This window comes from Poecilia reticulata, linkage group LG3 (assembly GCF_000633615.1).
Source record: "Poecilia reticulata strain Guanapo linkage group LG3, Guppy_female_1.0+MT, whole genome shotgun sequence".
Lineage (NCBI taxonomy): Eukaryota > Metazoa > Chordata > Actinopteri > Cyprinodontiformes > Poeciliidae > Poecilia > Poecilia reticulata.
This window is the reverse complement of record NC_024333.1, coordinates 9964101-9988122: the sequence shown is the minus strand read 5'-3', so window position 1 is coordinate 9988122 and position 24022 is coordinate 9964101. Positions and strand designations below refer to the sequence as shown.

Here is a 24022-nt window from a genome sequence, read left to right as displayed (position 1 = left end):
CCACCCCTGTAGATCATTTCATGTAGTGGATAAGTTTAAAAAATTTTTTAAAAAAAATCTAATCATGATAGTAACATTTTATGTGAAAATGTGATTTTGCGCATTACTGTTCCATTAAAAATAGGTTGTTTCATTTATTCTCTGTGCAAGGTCAAGGCAGCCAATGAGATCTTGATACCATTACAATTTATCATCCACTGTTCATCATTAATTAATAATCTGAAAAGTTTCAAACTTCAATTATAGTTCCTAACCTAACTTATTTCTGCAGAAATGACTAAAGTAGCCCTGTAGAGTCACATGCGACTCTTGGCAGAGACATGAATTTGCAACTTGGAGCAGTCCAGTACGGTGACCAAGCAGATCTCTTCAGGTATTTTCACATCTTTGTCCAGAATGAGAAAAGGTTTGAGTGGGAAAGTCAAACTAGACTGAGCAGATGACTGAAGCCAAATGCCAAACGCTCACTAGTCTAATAATTAAACTACGAAGCTAAACAAGAGAACAGACACGTTTCAACGTTTATCCTTTCTGGAACAAGAGCATGTCTGTAAATGAAACAAAGAGTCGGTGACATTTTATTTGCCAGTAATTTTTATTTTGAGATATTTTGTAGAACAGGGGAACCGATAATTACAAAAAAAAGTCCGCAAGTGTTCTACATGCTACACCTTAACCTATTTCATCATGCTTGCCTGGAAAAAGTACATAGAAATTTAACAAAAACACCCCAGCCCACCCCCAAAAAAAACAAACATACAATTAAAACTGACGTACTTTAAACCCACTGTTAGCTTTGCTTTTTAATGTACCTTTCCGTTGCCTCCATGGCCCTTTTTTTAACACTTAGAATTTCTTAAAATAAAAATAAGACTTTTATAGGTGCTTCTTCAAATGAGACAGGAGGTTTTCACAAAAAAAAGACAGAATGCACCTATACGTAAAAAAAACAAACAAAAAAAAAGACAATACCCAGTAGAACAAAAGAATGGAAAGCTTCAACTTCATTAAAAAAAAAACATGAATTTGCATCCTACGTTAAAAACAAAAAGGAACACCTGCACATCCTTATAGTGCCGAAATGAGAATGGAAGTCTGTTCAGCTCTTCAAACCTTCAAGAATCACATTTGACATAACAAAGTTTCATAAAATAAATATCGCACATCTGCTAGAAATAAATAACGATTACTGAAACACCTCACTATGTTAAATGCCGAAGTGAGACAGATTTCATCTTTGCGACCACTTCATTTCATGGTATGAGGATGGTCATGTGTGTAAAGCACTAGTGTGGCTTCGAGTGTCTCTCACTGCTGTTACCTTGAGGTAGATAACACGTTTACATTTTAACGCCTACGATAATGGTTGCTGCTGGCATCATGTGTCAGATTTACAGTATGAAAGGATTGTTACGGAAGCTTTCTTCGGGGAAACGTTAGAAAGTCGAATAAGAAGGAAAATAAAAAATAAAAAAGACAAAAAGAACCCACCCAACCCGCTTTCCTTTTCCCCAAATGTATACACCCAACCCAGGAAAGGCTGTTTGAAAGCACTTTAAAAGCCTACAGCAATGTTTGTTCACCGATCTTTCCTTCAAAATCTCCTTTCTTAAATCCTTTCCTCCTGTTTTTCCACCTCTCTCCTCCCTCCATCCCTTCCATCTACAGTACTTACATGTGCAACGACATGCCGGTTTAGCAATGAGGGTGTAGACAATAACCCATGAAGGCCAGGTGATCAAGGCTCAGAGTGATGATGAAACTCTTCAAATATAATAAATCAGCCCCCATCGACTCCTCAAAATAAAACTACAATAATAAAAAAAAAAAAAATGGTATGAAATGATTCAAGTACAATAACACCGTATTAAAATAAAAATAAAACTGCCTAGATTTTGCACTGTGAGGGAAGATGTATTTAATTAAGATGCTTGAAGATGCTGCTGTAGGTTTTGTGGGCTATCTGAGGGGAACATTTGACGGCACAAGGGGAGAGGGACGCCTGGATGGACTTTAGAGGCAAGTCGTCGGGGCCGTCAAACACGGGCAAAGCCAGAGAGTCCAGCTGCATATTGAGCACGATCTCCGCACTAGCGTCCAGGAAGCTGTCGTCTAGCTCCTTCACCACCGAGGGCTCCATCTCCAGGCCGGTCACGGCCTCGGCGACGCTGTCGTCTTTCCGGCTGAAAAAGCGGTCCAGGTAGCTGGTGTAGGAGCTCTCCTTCTGGAGCTGGTCCGCCTTGCGGAGGTCCCAGCACGCTTCGTCTATCAGACAGCCGCCATCGCCGAGGCTCTCCCCGGGTCCGAAGCTCTCCCAGGGCTCAGAGGGCCAGACGCAGTCCCCGGCAACCACTCCCAGACCCCCGCCGCCCAACTGAGCGAGGTTCACCAGGCACTTCTCCTCTTTCTCCTGACTAATAGTCTTTGACATGGAAGTAGAGCGGGGCGCCTCCAGCTGGGAGACGGAGAAGTTGAGCTCGTTGAGGAGCCCCACCTCGCTGAGCAGGGTCACCTCCGGACACGGCTCCGGCTGCAAGCTCAGCTTGATGGTGCTGGCGATGAAGGAGTCGAAGTCGAAGCCTTGGTTCTGCTGCCTCTCCGCCTGGTGTTTCTCCTGCTCGCTGTCCTTCTCGGCCGGACTCTGGGTCTTCTCGGCCTCCTTCAGGGCGATCTGTGCCTTCACCAGCCCGTTCTTCTCGCACTTGCTCTTGGCCTTGCGGTCGGCTTTCTCCTTGCTCTGCTGCTCCTTCCAGTTGGACAGGTCGATGATGAGCTTGGGTTCGTAGTAGTGGTTGACTTCACTGTCCCTCCAGATGAGGTTGTCCAGGTAGGAGGGGGACACGGCCTTGTAGTTGCAAGTGTGACTACACTGCACGTCACAGTACTTGTTCTCGTGGTGGTCTTCCTGCCAAGACCGCTCTGACGGGAGCAGGGGCGAGTAGTCGAAGGACGGCTCGTCCCGGAACTTCTCCCGATCGCCGTCGGCATATTTACGAGGATCGACCTGGAGAGAAATGGAGAATGTTCAGCTTTTGTTGCTCTTTAAATCTCATCTCACTTCTTCATCCTCTCATCCATCAAGTCTAAGTTACATACCTGGACCTCCTCTTCATCTGTAACGTCAGAGAGCCCCCTGGGGTCAACCTGAACTTCATCCGGGTCATGGGTGCTGTGCAACTGCCAATCAGCCTCTGAGAACTGGCTCTCATGATACCTAAAACAGCAAACACACACGGTTTAGTACAGAAATAAAAAGATGGCTATCATGGTTATCAGATCTTTTTAGCAAGTTTGCCAGCGCACCTTTCCCAGGTGTGGCTGTGGCTCTGGTCCATGAGCACGATGTCATCTACTTCGTCTTCAATGTGAAAGGGGTGCAGAGAGATCGGCTCATCCAGGGGGAAGGAGTAGTCGGCCATATAGGGGTGAGCCAGGGCCTCTTCGGCTGTAAGACGGTCCATGGGGTTAAAGGTGAGGATCTTCTCCAGAAAATCCATGGCTAGAGAGGAACGGGGAAAATTAAGACCGTCAATCAGGGAACTGGAGTAACGACCCACGAGCAACCTGACCCTGAACACAGAGTGCTGGGTGACTCTGCAAATGGTTGTGACTCACCCTGTGGGCTGACACCAGGCAGCAGGTTGATCAGCGGCGTGTGAGGCTTCGACATGTCGCTGCGGATGAAGACGGGGATGACGCTGTGAAGCTCTTGCCGGTCTTCCTCTCGCAGCACGGGGATGGACTCCAGGATCAGCTGCATCTGCTCCAGTTCGTGCGCTCCTGAAACGGACGGACAAACGTCGGTTTGTTCCCAGGATTACACAACATCCACCATCTGTATGACTGAGGGGTAAGTGTGGAAGGTCATGGGAACAACTTTTGTTTGCCTTGTGCCCAGCTTAAGGCGGTTCTTACACAAGCGCACGGTTTCATTCGGCCCCAGCTGGAATTAGAATGGGAACAAGCCGCCTATACCTTAATCCCCCACCGTCCCTAAATTTTTCTCCTCAGCCACTTTCCCTCTGGTGCTTCGGAAAGTTCAACAATTCAAACAGAGCCACTAATTACCTGCAAAAAGAGTTTTCCCAGTGAGCATCTCGGAAAAGATGCAGCCAGCAGCCCACATGTCAATGGCTTTGGTGTAGTTGTTCGGCGAGAGCAGCAGGCGAGGAGATCGGTACCACTTTGTGACGAGGCCTTCAGAGAGATGGCCCTGTGTAGACAAAAACGTCAAACCTTCAGAGGACAGCGCAGTAGGACCCAAGCTGATTCTACATGTATGGGAAGAAACCAGTACGTAGACATTAACAGCCACTTTAACAGCGAATATTAGAGATGTCTGATAAACGTTTCTGATGTTCTGCAAAAGTTGAAAAACAATTCCGATTGATGTGTTTCCATTTAATAAGAAACAATTAAAATCACACATGGTGAGGTATTCAAAATCATGGTGGCGTTGTGAGACATTTGGTGGAACCCGTTGTGCATTTTCCAAGGAGACAAACTGGTGTGATGTGCAAACAGTGTTTGCATTACAGATTTGAAGGAAAAAAAAAAAAAAAAACCCCGGCTATTTTGACACGGCTGAAAAACCAACCTCATCCCAGCACAAAATGTGAGTTTTTTTCAAATTGACGTATTTCCATTAATAAAATTTGTTCTCGTAATTCCAATTTGTGTAATTCTAAGGTCAATGGAAATATTTGGTGGAACTTCTCAAACACAGCTGCTCGGTTCGGTACACAGACCCAATAGAGGGGATGGGGGGCGGATAAATGAAAAGAGGGGCAGACGAGGCACGTGTAAGGCCATGTCAGCAATCTGAGAGCAGGATAATCCCCCTGCTGCCACAGTGGTGACACCAACCTGCCCTCCACAGTCGGTTCGACAAATCACAACCCACTGAGCACAAAGGAAAGCGAACTGTCCATCTCCTCCTAGTGTGCATGTGTGTGTGTGTTGGGGGAATATAGTCTGGGGGAGGGGGGTTGTAGTAAAACGACACCCTTGCTTCCCCCACCTGCAGCTGTAGTTCATGGTATGACAAAATTGGTTGGCTCACCACTAAGCAAGGCTCCTCTTTCTTGCCTAATTTAGCTGCAGATAGTTGATGTCACATTATCCTCAAGTGTATCGACGCTCTGCAAGCCCTTGTTTGACGGATCTATAAATGGCACAAAGTGCAGACATATCTCCTACCTCCAGGTAACCGGCTAATCGGTTTGTTGAATAGCGGCTTGAGAAAGAGGCCGGACATAATTAGAACGCAGTATGGAGGACAGACGGGTTGCACCCAGTTATTGACTCCAAGTTGGAGCTGGCTAGTTGCTAGTAAAGCCAACTTAAGCAACATTAGCTGCATTTCCACTACAAAAATGTCGATAATCTGCTAATGTTGAAAAGAAAAAAAACAAAACGACCCCCCCCACACACACAATTTTATAATTGCTGCGTTTCTATTAAATAACAAACGCACTTAAAACAACACAAGAATAACTTTGTTCGTGTAATATTAAAAACCATTGTCATCCTTCTCTCGTCTTCTTCATCTTTTCTGTCAGTAATAACATCCGGTTGTTGATCACGTGACTTGTGTGATGCAGAAAAAAAGTGTTTCCATTGTAGTGTTGCAAATTACAGTAATTGATGCAGCTGAACAACCTCCTCAACCTAGTCCACACACTTCAACCAAAAAATGTGTTCCCCCCAAAAAATAAGCATGAATTCCAATAATTAAATGTAATTCCAGTATGTGCAATTATATGGTCGATGGAAATGCAGCGGCAGCTGACTCCAGAGGAAAAAAACCATATAACCAGTTTTCAGAAAAAGGGATGCAAATTAGGTTAGCATTCATGGTTGTGCAAAGATGATTCACTGTGGAAACAGAACTGAACGAAGAGGAGCAAATTAAAAGGTCGCCAATAACTGAAAGCATAAAGTGGGCCGGTAAACATTTGACTCTTTTAATGAAGTGGCCCATTTACCATAAACAGACCAAGTCAACGCATAAACAATTCAAATGCCTTTGGCAACAGTTGGTGAATAAGTCAACCACTTGATCAAGATCAAAGCAGGCTGACTTTTATGACTCATAACAGGCTCGCTCAGTGCGTCCAAGTGCGTTAGTCTAAACTTCCTGAATCTGGTCAAACAAGATGTAAAAAAAAAAAAAAAAAAAAAACACACAATACAAATACATCTTAATTTTCTGGACAATACTGGAAACTTATGACCAAAATCATTCAGCTCCTTTTAATTTAATTTAATTTAATTTAATTCAGCTCAGTTTTTTCTGACGTCGAATGAGTCTCAACCCCACGAAACACTTTCCGGTTCTACAATGTGACTTTTAGGGGGATAACCAGAGCAGACCTCACTACAGTGCCATGACACACTGCATAATAGACATATTCAATACACATAACAGGTTACAGTTAAACTGCTCTCTATTGCGACAAAGTGTTAAGAGCTTGTGAACAGAAAGCCGGCATGTGTTGACTTCTTGCTGCATATTTCTCTCTGCCAGACCAGCCTGTTGCTGGCACAAAATAAACTGGGTCAAATGAGTGCTTGAGTGTTGCTGTGCTTGTGGTTTGGAGTTTCAGGAAGCTCGTGCAGCAGAAAAGACCTCGGTGAACTCTACTCAAAGGATCACTGAAAACTGAAGTCATTCCTCCAGCATCTCAAATTACTGCCTCTTTCACCAAGCATCAAGCAAGCACATGATTCTAATAATCATGAGCTTACTCTGGTGGCGCTAACCCTGACTAAATGGAAAACCCCCAAAGACTAAAGAATGAACCCCGTGGGTTTCATTCCAAGAGATTTTTGATCGCAGTTTAAACAAATGAGTGTTCACAAGAAGGGACATCTCTGAACGGGTTAAGTAAAAGAAGAACATGCAAGAACTGACTATACAGAACTTATTACAAATAACATGCAGAAGCTTAGAACGTTAAACAGTAGCGAAAAAAGCTTAAGCAGAAGTAGTGGAGGACTTTCTGAAGTCTAGCTCTTTTTGAAGGGCAGGCCACAACAGGAAATTTTAAATAAAGCCCTGAGCAACTCCCCTCTTTATCCCCCCCAGCCCCCCTACTCCCAAAACAAGACAAAGAGCTGGCTGGGGAAAGGAGGAGGGCATGGTTTGGAAAAACTGGATGAGTGCACGTGAATTTTTGTCATTCTTGAGCCTTGGCCAGTAAGGGACAATTTTTAAGCTCACACTGGAAGAAAAACAGCCATCCTTTTCAGAACACTTCAACCCAGCACAAAAACACACCAGAAAGTCATGAGGGATTAAAAATGGGGTGAAAAATGTGAGAAAAAAAAAGAAGAATGAAGCATGGTCGCCTGATCACACGACTCAAAGCAAACCAGGAACTGAGGTTCACTAGAAAAAAGAGCGCTTCTGTTTTTAGCGATGCTATTTAAATACGCTCCCAGTCACTGTCTCGCTATGACGTGGATGGTGCTTATGAAAGCATATTTGCTCCAAGGAATTCTAAAACAACATTCCAGGCTTTCACCATCACTGTGGATGGGAGTCTTCAAAACAAGGTAGGCATCAAACAATTATCAATTTACAGGAACTGCAATGAATCACCTTTAACTCCCCTGCCATAATAGCAATACTGATATGACTAAATATGTACAAATACCAGAGGAGGTTCAACCCGTCTACATACAAATAAAAACTGTAGAGGCTACAATGAAACAAAAGACCAACCCCCCCCCACCCCTCCACCAGGCGGCTGTAGAATACCAACTTGCATGCATGTTTCTCATTAGAAATCTGCCTGAACAGAGAGAAAACACCCATAATGCAAACCTCACACTCCACTCTACAGTCTGAATCGTGTGAAAACCTCACTTCTTCCCATCAACAATGAGCTTCCACCTTCCCTTTCCTACTGCTCAGTGATAGAGTCTCAAAGGATATGACTCATAAGCACACACACATGTCAGAAGTGAAAATGTGAACCGACTAGACGACTGCAGTATAGGTGTTTGCTTGAAAACGTGGTGAACCAGTGTGTGTCAGACGTCTTGTATGAGGTGGCAGAGTCCTGGCTGAGGATGAAGCCATACCACTCGAACAGATCACACCACGTGAGCTCACTCTAGACCTACCAATGACTAATCTGAGACACGTGTAAGCATCTGACTCCATCTACGCTTAACGGAGGTCCAGACCCAACCAGAGAGAGAGAGAGAGAGAGAGAGAGAGAGAGAGAGAGGGGAGAGAGAAAAAAGGGGCCGGCTAACCTAGATTTCCTCACCTCACACCACCATATGGCCATGAACAGGCATTTCCTCATCCTTTTGATAAAGTGTCAACAACACAGCAAAGCTAAGAAGACCATCACCTGGTTGCAATCAACGGAACCTCGATCTTTACATTCAAAGGAAAAAGCAACAAATGCAGATTGTATACAGAGCTATAAAACATGCATTTGACATGTGGTACATAAACATGTAGCGTTTAATGCCAAGTTCTTTTATACCAACATTATGAAGCTCAATTCCTGGATTCTTCCAATTAGCTGCATAAAAACAAAAGCAAAAAACCTTTGGCAAAAACATGGGTCACCCATGATCCAGTCTAAACCAATTTCACATCTAATTTTAGAGGTTTTGCTTTGCATGCAACCGGCCAAGGAAAATTCTCAGCGCTTGGCGTTTCCAGCCCCACTTGTGCTGAGAAAGGAAGCTGAGGCGTCACCTTAGGGAACCACATCCTGTCTTATTTACTTCCTGCTATAAAACTGCGTCACCCAGGGGAGCACCACGCTACCGGCCAATAAATATGTTGAGTTAGGGCAACAACACCCTCATCTCATGGCAGAGAAAGTGCGGAACCAACCAGGGTAACAGATAACAGTGTTTTATATGTTTTTTTTCTAAGACAGAAATAAGTGTTCCTTACTTTGTGGGAGTAGTGAGGATCCATAATGCGAGCCAGCCCAAAGTCTCCAATCTTGAGTACCAGATCCTCTGTGTTGACAAACAGGTTAGCAGGCTTGAGGTCGCGGTGAAGCACATTGGCTGAGTGGATGTACTTGAGGCCCCTTAAGAGCTGGTACATGAAGAGCCGTGCATGGCCCTCAGACATGGGGCCCCTCTCCAGCAGCTGACAGAGGTCAGTCTCCATGTACTCTTGCACAATGTAGACCGAGTTCACCTCTGTGAGCGACGCCACATCCTCCGTTAGTCTGCGGCCGCAAGGGCCTAGGGTCTCAAAAACCTGTTGGCACAGACCAAAATGTCAGCGTTAGTGTGGCCACGTGTCGTCTTGTAAAAAACACCCTTCCCGTCGTTCAGACGCTTCATCAGATATTCTGTTTGACGTTGAACCATACCTTGACAATGTTGTCGTGATCAAGTCTTCGGATAATCTTGATTTCCCGCAGGGCGTGCTTCACACTTTGAGGATCGGTCAAGATAATTTTCTTTACTGCCACGCGCTTGTCACAGTCGGTATCGACCGCCGAGAACACCAGGCCGTTCCCGCCGTAGCCCAGAGGTTTCAAGTCCATGTAGCGAGAGCCCAGGTCGAACCCATGGATATTCATGAGCGACTCGAACTTCTCCGCCATGACGACTGGTTTTAGGGTTTTACGCCAAACTTCTGCCTATTTCCTGGCTTGATCCTAGCCCAACTTTAACACCACCAGAGGAATTATCAAATAATTCACCCTTTGCTTCAGAGGCTGAACTAACTAACCCCCGTACAGACGACTACCAAGTCCCCCCTGGCTAGCCGTCACTCTCAGATATGGAACTCTAGTATATCATATTTTCTTTCCATGTTTAATGTTGGGAGAAATTTTAAAACAAAAAATCCTCCTCAACCCTTTGGGTACAATGATATCTTTAGCTGATGAGGTCTGCGATTTATAGACTACAATGGAATGGACTTTGAGGCCAATTGGAAAAGGAAAATAAAAATAAAAATAAAAAATAGCACTGGGGTTATATTAAACTATAAAAGCATGTAGTTGCATCCTCACAGTGCAGATACATTCAGTGTATGACTGGTCCTGAGCAGCTTCATAAGAAATGCACAATTTTTCTTCCTGTTTTAGGTTTTTTTTTTTTTCCTGGTCAAGTCTCCTGATATATAAAAATGAAATGCGTCTGGCCTTATTAAATCTTCAAAATAAATTTTTACTCAGTGATCAGGTGGCTCAAGCTCACCACAGTCACAATCAAAACTATCCTCCATTTTACTTGGATATAACCTGGAAGACAAGACAAATGGGGGCAGGGGTATAAAGAAAAACACAGTTGAGAACTTTACCAAATCAAAAAAATTTCAGAGAAATGCATTCATTTGACTTCAAGTGTAGGTCTAGTTAGAGTTTTTACATGGACAAAATGGGACCATAAAATCAGAATATTAAGGGAAATTGATTACAGCACTAGAAAAACTTGGACTGCATCGTAACAGTGAAAAAAGTTTTATCCTATATTTTTATTAATACTCAAGATAAATATTCCAATCTCTACTAATGATTGAGTAGAAGGAATTCCTCCTTAAGCTCCTCCATCATTGGAGTTTTCATTTTATATATATGGATTTTATATGAAAATCCATATAAATGTGATTTCTGAATTGTATGATTCATTTGGTATTCACATTCAATTTTAACATTTTTCCATAACAAAGCTAGTGTAACATACAAGCCTCTCAACACTACATCTACTAAGTAACATGTAAACTATTCTTGTTTTAACTTTCGTTTTTATTAAGACAGTTTTAAATACATTTCATAGGTGCGGTTTTAAATTTTCCGTTCTAATTCATTAGCTTTTCTGCCCTCTAATACTTTAGTTATTCATGCTGTGCCTTTTTCATTCATGTCTTTTATACCAGCTTGCAGTGGTAGTTTGCCTGAAGCTTTTGTAAAGTATTTGTTCTCCCTTATTAATAAGCCATTTATGAATCTGGAGTATTTTGGCTGTTTAGGAACCAACAGAACCGGTTCCTTTAGGTGAGGAGAGTCCCACGACTCGGAAAAGAGCCGTAATTTCCTTCTCTACTGTCGTAAGAGGCTCTTGCCCCTCCCCTACCCGGCAAAAGGCGCTTGCCAGTAGGGTTTCTGGGTATCGATCCATGTCAGGAAATAAAAAAACACAAGGCTTAATAAATACGGATAAAATAACACTATGTAAAATCATTATGCGTTTTAAGACACATACGAGTTTATATGCTGAGTTATTAACGGCTTTATTAGCCTTTAGCGGTTCAGGTACCGGGTGGCGGAAAAAAGACAAGAACGCTACCATAACGACAAGCCGCTCCGGCTCGGTGTAATTTTATCACAATACCGCATCTATAAGCAACATTTACGCGGCCGAAACATTAGATATAAGACATTTTATTTCGACACTGTTTTTATAAGTAATTAAAAACAGCGTTAAAACGCAGCCCTGCAACAACACGAACAAAGGAACCGTTGTTGGCTGAGGCTTTTGACTACGTGGTCCAGCTCTCACAGTGCTAAGCAACACAAAGCCGAGCTCCGTAAAACGGCTCAAAACGATACAAACCCAGCACTGAAACCACACAAGGTGGACGTAATAACGATGAGGATCAACATAGGAAACGTTACTTACAGTCTTTATTCGTTGCATTAGCTGGGTTATTGTTAAAACCAAACCCGGACTAGGTTTGCGTGCGCTTCGCTCCCCGAGCTCTGCGGATCTGCTGCAAACGCCATTTAGGCTGGCTATGAAGGGAAGGCGTGACGTAACAAGGCTACTTCACGGATTGTCGGAAATACTCCAATTATGGTGAAAGCGCGTTATGGATGATTTATTGAATCAGGGCCAAATCAAATATTTGTATTATTTCCAAAAGTAACTTACTTGTTTACTTTAAAAAATAATAACAAACATAATCAATTAGTTTAGAGGGTTTAAATTGGATATTTTTAAATGCACTTTTATTTGACAAATTGTGAATCTCACAAAATTAAATATGCTTTCTTTAGCTGTAGTAGGTAAATATTCATAAAAATATTTTTTATTAACCATATCATTTATTTTCCCAAAAGCATTCATTACTACGTCTTTGTCAAATGTTAATATTTAACTGTATTTAATTGACTACAACCTATTATCGTGTGGGGTTAAAAGTTTTTTTTGTTTGTTTTGTTTTGTTTTTCGGGGTTTTTTTTTCTTTCTCTTCTTTTTTTTAAGCAATTAACTTATTTAACAACAGTGCACTTGCATCAGGATCTTGGCTCTTGGAACTTCGAACAGTACGTGAAAGCAGCAGAAGTCATTCAAAACTCGAGAAACCTACACGGTTTAAATCCAGTTAAGTGACCACGAATTTGATGCTATAGGCCTATATCTTCATCAACACGTTCCGTTACAGATACAGAGGAAAAAAGAAATGTGTGGATCAAGCTGCATAGTAAGAATGTTTTTTTAAAACGAGAATTCCCCACTGTACCTGTATTTTCGGAATAGTCTAAAGCACTTTAAAAAAAAGTATAAAATACATACTGACCTATAGTATCCAGTGCTGTTATCGTGACTGGTCTTTGACTTTGTCATCCACGCGATCACAGTTGTTTTTGTTTGTTTGTTTTTCGCTGTTTTTATTCGGTGCAATTAAGCCCTTGTTTTCAGCATAGCTTAATCCCATTCATCTGTCTGTTTGTTTTTGCATGTAGTATAATTTAATGTTGTTTTCTCAGCAGCATTAAGCCACATTTGCTCTGCAGTGAGAAAATCCTGCGGCCATGTCATTCAATGCAGTTTGCGGATTTGGAAAGCCCATCTGGCACTGAGATGAGCTTTCCCCAACCTTCCTGGATCTCACATCATATCCGCCACGAGGAAGGGGAAAAAAAAAAGCCTAGAAAAACAAGATATGAATCCTCGAGTTACTTTTCGGTGTATTTACAATCCGCACAGGAGATCCTGATCGTCAGTCATCCAGACTGTGGATACTGTGAATGGATGAGCATGCAGGTGGGCGTGTGCAGGCAAGCATGGCAGCATCACAGCCGCAGCAGCGTACATCAGCATCCGCAGCCAGACCATGTGAGAATCCATGTGTCCCTGAATGCAGATGCTCCTCACCGGCCGGGATGGGCTCTCCGATGGAGTAAGCTGCATGCGGACTGAAGCGTGGTGCGGACCGGAGAGCGCAGAAATTTTTAACAAAAAGCGAGAAAGACTTTGTGCTTCCTCTGGTGGCGTTTTGAGTCGACTTTCATAGTGCTTTTTCCCAAGCACAGTTTCCAGATTCATAAGGCTGATATAACAAGTGTCAACATCTCATGATGCATTTGTTGGCTGTTTAAGACCGGGGGATACAAGAAACGCAGGACTGTCTTTTTAAGATTATATAATTTACCTCATTTCATTTTAAAGAAAGAAAGAAATGTTTGCAGCTATTTTTTATTCAACGCAGCATAGTTTATCCTAAATAGACTCAGAAGTAAACAACATTTTATCTTCTAAGGTGTTTTTTTTTATATCTTTATCTTTAGGATCCAGAAAAATTCCATAAGCAGAAACTAACTTGAAATTAGTGAACTGACTCCATTGTGTCTGACCTCTACTGGACTTTGATTGTTTCTGATAAAAGTTTTATTGATGACTAAGACTCAGATCAGGGGCATTTCTTGCTCTTGTTGCTGCTCTTTGCCCTACTTATGAACCACAAACTCCACCTTACACAAGTCAACCGTCTCTTCTTTGGATCGTTTTGTGACTTTCTCCTAAACGCTAACAATGTGTCCCTGTGCCGACATCATTTCAATCCCTTCTGTTGGCCTCTCCTGTTACATCATGAGACAAACGGTTGACATCAAGTCCTACCGGCATCTGACTAAGAGCTCTCTATTTTTACCACTCACAGTTAGTGTGTTATAATCTGTGAACCCAAAACAAACGCAGTTGCAGTCATGCTGCTTTGTTCGTAGAGCCATCTGGTTATCAAGATGCCTCTTTAATGCAAATGTGCATGAAGTTTTACCTCTCACAAAGTGTCTGAGTACAGTAAGTTTTTCTGATTCCTCTTTTGCCTTTAACTGTTCCATTTGAGTTTTTGACTAAATGTACAGAAAAATAACTCAACATCCCAAAGTGTTCACTTACCAAGGCTGAAATTATCCTGGAATAACCGGAGCAACATGGTGAAAAAATAAATAAAAATGCTATAAATCCAACAATGAGAGGGATTAGTCATACATCAAAAATAAAAACAAAACACGTGCATCCAAAACAGCAGGAGGAAAAAGTTCAGAGCACTCCAGATTTCTACATCTGTGTGGATATGTACATGTATTCTCAGTCCCTTGATGGTGCCTTCTCCCACTCCATGTGGCTTTAGTTGTGAGGTGGAGCTCCATGGAAAGTTAATATAGGCCAGGCCAGAAAGGGGAGGAGACTGCTCTGTGTTTGGTTTGGTCTGTCAGCGTGTCGGATCCATAAAAGCCCATCAACACCGCCTTTTCCTACTCTGAGAGTAAACTGGAATATTTTATGTTTTGTGAAGGAAATAAAAAAAATCAGTGTTTCTTCTGAGTAATGCTTTCTGAAAAGAAAAAGATCATATTTTGTAGCCTGCAACGATCAAATTCTGCTGATTAATGTTCATTCATCCTTTCTAATCATCCATCCATTTTCTTTACACCCTTGTCCCTTAGTGCGGTCGGGCGGGGTCCTGGTGCCCATCTCCAGCTAACGTTCCGGGCGAGAGGCGGGGTTCACCCTGGACAGGTCACCAGTCTGTCGCAGGGCCACACAGAGACAGACAAGACACACAACCATGCACACACACACTCACACCTAGGGGCAATTTGGAGAGGCCAATTAACCTGACAGTCATGTTTTTGGACCGTGGGAGGAAACCGGAGTACCTGGAGAAAACCCACACATGCACAGGGAGAACATACAAACTTCATGCAGAAAGACCAGGGCCGGGAATCAAACCCAGAATCTTCTTGCTGCAAGGCAACAGCTCTACCAACTGCGCCACTGTGCAGCCACCTTTCTAATCAATCAATTCAAATCTAATAATGATGTTTTTTTTCTTGCTCTGGATAAGGTGTCTACATTGCACGACATAGCAGGAGAAGCTGAAATTATTTCACTACTTGACAGCATTTTTCTTCTTCTCACAGAACAGTGTGAAGAAGACAACACAAAAACTTTGAAGTGTTTGTCCATTGGTAGGGAAGTCCTGCTGCTTCACAGCTCTCTTTTATCCTCGATAAGGCTAACAGTATCAGCAGGAGGTTCATGAAGCTGTGAATTCACAAATGCCAGGCTTCAGTATCTGCCCGCTTTTCTAGCTGCTTCCTAATAAAACCGGAGTCTGCAGCCTCGCACTCATTATTGGGTCCACTGGCAGCGCTCCTCAGTCTTGATCAGCTGGTGATACGGCCGCTTCCTGGCATCGCTGCCTGTCGGCGTGTTTGATCTGTGAGAACGTGTGTTTACTTGCCCGTTTGTTTGATATTCAAACCGGACGGCTGCTGGGTCTAAGCGTGTTGTGTTTTATCAAAAATATTTGTGTGTGGACGAACGAGGACATGTGGGCAAACTGAAGTTTTGTCTGGCGACTGTTTTGCCTTCTCATGTTATTGTCTCCGTTCCCAAATATATTATTAATGATCTGCAATGCATCAAGCGTAAGCTTGGGATTCGATGTCCAAGATGCCTTTAGTAAATGAATCATTGATTGCCCAGAGTACAGAAAGGAGATCCTTACGTAATGTAACCTTAAAGAATTCTGCCTACAGATCAGCAAACAGCAATGCTTCGTCTGCGTTCCCCCACAGCGCTTCTGGTTGTATAACATTCTGCCAAGGAGCAGAAACATCCAGTACAAGCAGCAGTTCTTGCACGCTAGTGAGAAACCTCTTTACATACACATAGGCAATGCCATCTATACACACACTGCTCATGTTAAATAGCATGCCACTTCGGTATTTCGGAGTTGTGTGAAAGATGGCTCCACTTTCCCGAGCTTAGTTGAATCTCCACTGCAGGGGGCAAAAAGGTTGATGTATTTATGCAAAAAAGCGTTACTTATTATCTTGGGAAGACTGGATTTTTTTTCTGTGTTCATCATCTTCTTGCAATTCTTTGCACAAACATTCATACCCAATGAACCTTTTCAGTTTTTTACCCACACAGCGGGATCCTGATGTGGCCACATCCCACTGTGGGCATGGTGTCTTCAGGGTGATGAGCAGCGTTAGCTTATGCAGCAATTCTGGTTGACTGTCATGTGTTTTGTAGGTGTGCAGTTATGTCATACTCATTCTATTTACAGATGATGGATTGAACTGCAAGTCATGAGATGTTCAAAGCTTGGGATTTTTGTTTTATAACCTATCCGTGCTGTAAACTTACCCCACAACTTTATGACACGCCGGTTGTGTTCCTTGATGTTCACCGTACTACTTGTTCACTATTGCTGTGAAAAACAAACAACAAAAAAAAACCCTTCACAGAACAACTGGATTTATACACATGTGGGTTATATTTACTGCTTAGTTGACTTTTGAAAACAGCTGCTTTTACTGGATTTTAGTCAGAGGTGTTGTTATAGGAGGCTGGATTGAAAATGCACACCACACTTTTCAGATGTTTAGTTCTAAAAAATAAAAATAAAACAGAAAATAAAAAAAAACAATGTGTAATCTTTATTTTAATTTACATGTGATCAAAAAGTAGACCATTTAATTTATTAATTATTAATCTGGATGTTTCTTCCTGCACCAGGATGTGTTATTTGTTGAACACCTGTAAAACCGACATGCACAAAATGTCAAAATTCAGAAAGAAATACATTTGCATGCACTACTTCTTTACTCTCATGTTTGTTTCAGTAAGCTAGTTCACTGGTTTTTGCTGCCACTGTCACTGTGTTAAAAATATTACGCAATGCACATTGCTTCCAGCACTGACCTGGAAACTGGGTGTTAGATCGAGATTTTAGTTATTGGGTGCTGTACACTTTGATCCTGACGCAGCATTAGCTCAGCACTACGCTGTAAATGCGCTTATGATTAATTCTTATCAATCACGAGAGGTCAGAAAAAAGGAAATTGCCCTTCATTGCTGATTGATGGGATGTTGACAGAGAGGTGCCGTGAAAAAAAACAAAAAAAAAAAACTCAAATAATCTGGTCAATAAAATGACTAAGATGAATGTCAGGGTTAAAAACGTCCACGTTTGGAAGGAAAACAAGTTAATCAACTCGCAGAGCTGCAGCAGATCTTACATCTTTAATGCGACTTGACAGCAACTTTGCATCAGAGAGTTTTTCAAATCGGGAATAATCAGAGGGGGAGCAGGAGAAGATGACCATCTGCCTTCGCTCTCCTCTCACCATCTGGGAGCAGAGCATCCTGAGGCCCACAGCCTACTATGGATACTTCTCAGCTTGATGTTGTTTACCCCCTTTCTGTTATGTAACTGGCAAAATGTATTTGTAATTTTACTGGTGTTTTGCACTTACTGTCATAAAAAATACACTTGGTAATGTATCTTATTAAGAGCAGGTTTTGGCATTATTAAAACACCAAAAAACATTCCATAGTTCATGACAGATTTTTTAAAAGTCTAGTAAAAGTCTTTCAGAAACGTGCAGAAAACAAAAAATCATAATGTATGTTTCATGACTGGTTAGGTTTGTTTATGTAGTTTGAGCTTCTCTTCTTTTACCTCTCAGATATTTACAAACAATTATCAGCAGATAAATCTGTACAAAAGCTAATCTTTAGTTGCGGTCAATGATGTTTGGGTGCAGAGTCTGTAATGTAGAGCTTTAATGTTTCTTAACTTATTCTTTTCATTTTTTTTCCAAGCAACACTTTCTCAAGCTGACTTTCCTCCTAATTAAGTCTATCTACAGCTCCCTCCTCTGAGATGTGATGTAACCTGTCTGGTCCGCTCTTTGCTATAGGATTAGAAGAAGGAAAGAAAAAAAAAGATCAAATTCTCAGGCTATTTTGGAAAGAAACTATGAAATAATCTGGCAGGTACATGGGAGGTGTTGTGTGCGTGTGTGTGTGTGTGTGTGGGGGGGGTGTGTGTGTGTGTGTGTGTGTGTGTGTGTGTGTTCATGCTGACGCAGTGTGTGTGTTTGATGTGACTGGATTTGTACGTATGGGGTAAGAGATAAAACTGCTGGTGATGTAAGAGGATCAGAGGCCCTGGGACCAGGCGCTCTCCTAACAGGACTAAAGCAGGAACAGTGTTTCGGTCTTCCTGGCAGACTGAGATAATGCAGCAGCTATCTCCACTCCTTGTCTTGTCTGCAGATCTGTTGAGTCAACACAAGAGATAATTGACTAATTAAAAGTGAAATAAAAATCGCTGCCATCTTTTGCAACTTTGAGTCTATTGACTTTCTGATAGCAACCCTCCGATTCTTCCAAAACGTCTGATGACACGCATGAGTGGAAACCTTTCAGCTGCAATATACTCATAAAGATTGGGAGATGGAGATCAAAGTTACAAGTTCTCAGATTTTTTTTTTTAATTTAGAAGTGTTTGTAAAGGTAGGGGGACTGAACACTGTCTGGAAGCGGCCATAAAAAAACCTGAATAATTTCTCCTGGAGCAATCTGTACTCACTGAGCAACGGACATATTGTAATTAATTCCCTGAGAAAATAAATCAGAGTCTCAATGAGACACTTTTAATTTAAAGCACTTTGTGTTTTATCTGCTATCAGGTCATATCACAGCGGCACCTCGGTCATAAGATTTTGGTTCCAAATAAGATCAAGGATATGTTATGTCATTGTTATCATCAAGCTGATGTCTGGGCATTCATAACTGCTGCTTACATTTTCCTCTGTCCATTTCTGCTCCTGAATCAGATGCTTTCCTGTCCTTTTGTGTCAGTCGCATTGTATGGTTGCATTTTGCACATCGCCTCTCTCAATTTTAGTGAATAAAAAGGAGGCGTGATTTAATTTTTGACAATTGTGCCAGTTTCTTCCTCTCAGGCTTTCCTTCACACTAACACATTTCCATTTGCAGGATCGAGCAGCTCGCCTTCTTGCCCAGCTGCTGCCACATCAAGCCTCTTATCGCACTCTGGGTCTTTTGCAGCTGCATGCGAAGGATTGATTGGCCTCTTCGTTTTGAGTGTGTGACACAGCAGCAACTCCCGATTAATCTTAGCTAAACCCGAAACCCTCACAGGCTGCCCAGCAGGTTGGCATGCTGCCATCTCCAGCTTCCTATCGGCTAAACTCAGGAGAACTCTAGAGGGGGTGGCGCGCTGACGAGGGGCTTCTGCAGATTGTTTTTTTTTTTTTTTGGGATTGCCAGCATGTGATCGGTCCTGCCTTGTCGTCGTTGTCAGAAGTTAACGAATACTACTGCTGCTGCTCTTACTGCCCTGCTTTGGCTCCGTCTGTCACTGCAGAGATCGATGCGGCACTCGGGTTGAGGAAAAAAAGCACACAGTGTTCGCTCCCATCAGCAGAGCGGCAGCTCTAAATGGGGAGCCTGTTTGGTTCTGACCACACCAACCTGTCAAGGACAGCTGCCCACCCGCGACAGAGGAAGGGGAAAGATCCACTTTGACTTTCATATCTTCATCTGTGGGGAGATATCACAGTTACCGTCTGAATCATTCAAAGTTTAAAAGTCGACACACATCTCCTGTGACAGTAAACAAAGATGCTCAAGTGGGATTTTCCAGTCACACGAACACACGCAAACAGGCTGTCACCTGGTTCGAGCAAATCAATAATCATTAACTTGTGTCACTAACACATGATGTGACAGGAAGGTGGAAAAACACCTGGCTCCAGGTCTGCTGCCCTCCATCCTTCCTCTAACAGAGGACACTGAACCCAGATTTGTTTCGCAATAGCATGTGATCCTGTGCAGTGCCAGCGCTCTTTGACTCACTGAGGAGTGTGTTCGTTGGGTAATCTGGAGAAGCGTCTGTATTGTTGATGTTCGTACGTGTTTCCTCAGCTGCTGCTCCACGGTACAGCCGGCAGAGTGTTGTGGGCTGGTGGGCTGGTGCGGGGTTCCTCGTTGGATAGGTCACTGGAGTTCAGCTCATTTTCACTCCTCTGCAACCGCAGAGAAACGCGTTGCATAATGGACGAAATGCAAATGAAATGGCATCGAGGTCTGCCTCAGCTTCTTTTGAGCACTCCTCTGCTCCCCGGCATAGCTAATGTGAGAATGGATACGATTGGATGGAGTGAATCTGTAGCACTTGAGGAGTGAATCAAGCCTTTCGGTTGGAGGCATATCCCACCGTGGAGGTTATATAACCGCAGCAGAGAAGGTCCTACAGGCCTGCTGAATCAGTTCTCTGCCCAAATGAACCCCTGTTATGTCAGAACGTAGATGCTCAGCTAATGATAGAAAAAAAAATCAATAGACATGGACTGCTGCAATTATGTGCCGTGTGTGTGCGCATGTGTGTGCCTGGACATGCTCTATTTATAGCTGCCAGTGACAGGGTGTCTGAATGCTTTCAGACAAATCAAATGCAAGGCAGCAGGTCAGGACTGAGTGCGTCTCCCTATGATCCCTCAGCGAGCGACTTCATCAATCTTAGTTTGATCAGTTTTCCTCTTCAACTTTATTTCTGGGTCAAGAATTTGTCTTTTGATTTAAGGCCACTTTCAGAACGACGATCTAGAAATCTCGATTCATCTAGAGCAGAGGTCTCATTTTTGCGGTCCGCAGGACGATGTTTCATGGCCCCCACCGTGATATGAAAGTATAATATTAGTGCGGCCCACAGGGTGAGCGGACCTCTGAAGGAAGTACTGCCGCCGTTCCACGTCATGGCTGACATTCGGTGCTAGGCTAAGCTACACTGACTTCATGCACACTACGCTTGTAACAATAGATCGGCGGATGATGGAACAGTCAGGTACCACTTGCCCTTCCTTGCAGTCGCCATTCCGGTACTTTCTACCATTAACAAATACCACGATCAAACTTATAGAAAGGCGACTGCTACCGGGCTGCTCGTCATCCGCCGCGCTGTTGTGACCAGTAGAAGCGGTAATGACGTCACGCGTCGTGACGTTCTCCATATGTTGCTAGCTGGCTAAAGACTTCTATAAAATGTGGAACAAGAGCGACGTCAAGTGGAATAAACTTAGGGTGCGTTCACACTGCAGCCTAAAGTGACCCAATTCCGATTTTTAAAATTTTTTTTGTTTTGACATAATGCGACCTGTATCTGATCTTTTCAAGACAGTCTGAATAGCACAGGTCGGATTCTTCTCAAATGCGACCCATATCCGATACGTATCCGATTCAAATGCGACCTAACGTCATCAGAACTGAACGTCACTGATACTCAACAAATTCTGCGTCCTGATATGCGCAAGTGGGAAGAAAAACAACTATGTCGGACTATAATGAGGATGAAGTTATTAATATGCTGCTCCGGTTGGACAACAACTTCAAATATGTAAGCTAAGGTCCACCATAGACAAGCCTCCATGCAGGGTCGCAACTACATATTATTCAGGTGGATGCGAAAACATAAAACCCCCCCCCCCCCCCCGAAGGAAGGTACGTCAGGGTGAAGGAGCGTAGAAAACATACGCTCGCTCGCTCTACTACTATACTATAGTACTATACTATACTATGACCCCCCCCTATTCTAACAATATAGACTTAAAGGCATCGCCGTCTTTTAGCTGCCTCTACTAAATTTGCGTCTGTGCAAATTCTTGTCCTCTGTACCAGTTTAATGTGGTCTCCCAGGCTCCTTCCAGGTCATGCTTTAATTTCGTGCTTAAATATTGTCTATACTCACCTATTTCTGCAAGGTTGCAGTGGGCTATTGCCTCACTCCAACAATCATTAGGCGAGAGGCAGGGTATGTTCTGAACGGGCCTGAACACACTTCTTTGTAAAAATAAATTAGAAAGCTTTAACTTCTGTCCATTCTGTGACATTACATCTATAGTTTTAAGTTTATTTACTATACAAACACACATCGCGCGCATCATGAAGACCAACAACCTACAGAGTACTGATCTGACCGTCATCTGAAACTGGAAAAAATTACTGTCCACCTAAACCAAGAGGCTGGACCAGGAGAGAATTAATCAGAAAAGCAGACAGCAAGTCACTCTGGAGGAGCTGCAGGGATCAAACTGCTCTGGTGGGAGATTCTGTTGCCAGCTATTAGTCGTCCACCTTACAAACACGGCATTTGTGGAGGAACTGACTAAGTTGCAGAACTGCTGCATGCTGTTTCCCATTCGAGACGAGCAAAGCAAACTTTTTAGTCTACATGCAAAATAACGTAGGAGTGGAAAAACTCAAACTGCAAGCTATGTTGCAACTAATCGGGTATGAATACTCTACCAGGTGTAGGGCAGCTATAGTGTAATCAGAGATGGCCTTAGGAATTATCACCAAAAATGAAAAAAAAAAAAAAAGATCATCATTGCACTCTGAGACAAAAACCTTTCTGATGAGAAGAAGTAGAAGACATTTTAAAACGTTTTCCTCACTTTACTAAAATAGAACCCAAGTAGCTTGATGTGAAATAATTACGTTTGATTTTGACTGCAGGTTCTAGCTCACGCTATTATAATGCAACATTTGAGGATCAACAACTCAAATCACATGTTTGTTACGTGAATCTATCCTCTGGTGTATCAATAAGGACACGAGTGCCGGCAAAAGCAAACAGCAGCAAGTCAGCAGAGATGCCTGTGAGCACATGGAGTTCACAAGCTGCTGTTTGCTGCTGCGTCTTTCTCTAATAGGCAACCCACTTATTTCAGAATGGACTGGTTGTAAAATTGCTGGCCGCAGTCAGACTTCTGGGGTAAGCACAGCCCAAATGAACCGATGAATGTCATGTACTCTCTGATAAGCAAACAGGCTCAGAGGCCACTGTCGCAGAACTCAGAGATTTCACCACATAAAGTGAAATGCGTCACACATGCGAACAACAGAGCGAGATAGCCAGTATGCATGAGTGGAAACTGTGACCTTTGTTGACCCAAATCAGCTTTGAAAGCACATTGTTTGGAACAAAAATATACCATAAAAAAAAAAAAAACTCAACGCAGCCTTCCAAAGCCGCCTTCAGTTATCAGTTATATTGTTTCATTCAAACGTGTTACGAAATATCTGGTACCTTCCTGACATTTCGGAGCATTATGTCAAGCTGATAAATATCTTGTGTCACATTCGTCATTGTGAGGCTTCGTCCAAAGGTCAGTAACCAATGACAGCGGTGTGGACACCCGAGCCGCTGAGCTGCATCAAACACCTGATGTCATTAATCGGGCACATTTCCAGACTTAGTTAGAGAAAGTATTTATTGCTATCAAATAAATTTTAACTCTTATACTTGTGTTTCTTTTAAATGATAAGCCTTATCTAATCTGCCCCAAGATAGATAAGGCTAAGAAGAGATTATGCATAAATACTGAAGCATTTTTCTTAGAAAGCAATTTAGATATGTTGAATTTGCGTCACCTTCTGATGAAGTAATAAAGCTCTCACTGCATTGTCTTCTTTCCATGAGTTTGTGGACTCATATGGAGCAATTTGCTCTGCAGTTGATCTCGCTGCTTAGAATAATTTCCTTTGATCACTGAAGGATGCAAGGTTTTAACGGTAAATGGTATGACCTTTCCTCATAAATCTCCTTCTTTAGAAACATTTGCATTTATTGGTGCGACACAGAGGCTGCATTCAAAACTGCAGACTAAATAGTTTGCAGTTCGCACAATGTGCTGTTTTCCACAGCTGATGTTTTCTAAAGATCAGCAATTACTAGATAGATAGATAACAGTTTCTGTTGCAAAATCATCAAGAACTGGAGCAAGTTTTTTTTTCCATTTTATTTCCATTTTTGCTTTGGTTGCTATGGAGGCGTACCATCTTTTATATCTCTCATAAAGATAAATAGCGACTTTGAGGTGTTACTTTTTCTCTCAATATTTATTGTTTTAGACAAACATGACTTTCAAGAACAACAGCCTTTTGAAATATTTTTTATGCAGTTTCT

The 24022-nt window shown here is 42.6% G+C and overlaps 1 protein-coding gene and 1 long non-coding RNA gene across 5 annotated transcripts; both read right to left on the bottom strand.

Annotated features, from left to right (window-relative positions):
* Nucleotides 1-576: 576 nt before the first annotated feature.
* mapk6 (mitogen-activated protein kinase 6) lies at nt 577-14360 on the bottom strand. Of its 3 annotated transcripts, none has more exons than XM_008404562.2 (8): nt 14125-14360; nt 9363-10244; nt 8930-9247; nt 4069-4213; nt 3616-3780; nt 3304-3499; nt 3097-3214; nt 577-3004 (listed from the first exon to the last, which is right to left on the bottom strand). In XM_008404562.2, the coding sequence occupies exons 2-8, from the start codon at nt 9597-9599 to the stop codon at nt 1919-1921; spliced, it is 2265 nt and encodes a 754-aa protein (XP_008402784.1). In that variant the 5' UTR covers nt 9600-10244; nt 14125-14360; the 3' UTR covers nt 577-1918. The 3 variants fall into 3 exon arrangements, with proteins under 3 accessions (XP_008402784.1, XP_017159580.1, XP_008402783.1); XM_017304091.1 differs by lacking the exon at nt 14125-14360 and adding an exon at nt 12524-12995; XM_008404561.2 differs by lacking the exon at nt 14125-14360 and adding an exon at nt 11623-11751.
* A 2364-nt stretch (nt 14361-16724) lies between these two features.
* Nucleotides 16725-20243, bottom strand: LOC103462058 (uncharacterized). Of its 2 annotated transcripts, none has more exons than XR_533259.2 (3): nt 19733-20243; nt 19531-19599; nt 16725-18308 (listed from the first exon to the last, which is right to left on the bottom strand). It is a non-coding gene; the product is annotated as an uncharacterized LOC103462058 (long non-coding RNA). The 2 variants fall into 2 exon arrangements; XR_533258.2 differs by having other exon boundaries at nt 19915-20243.
* Between the last annotated feature and the right edge of the window lie 3779 nt (nt 20244-24022).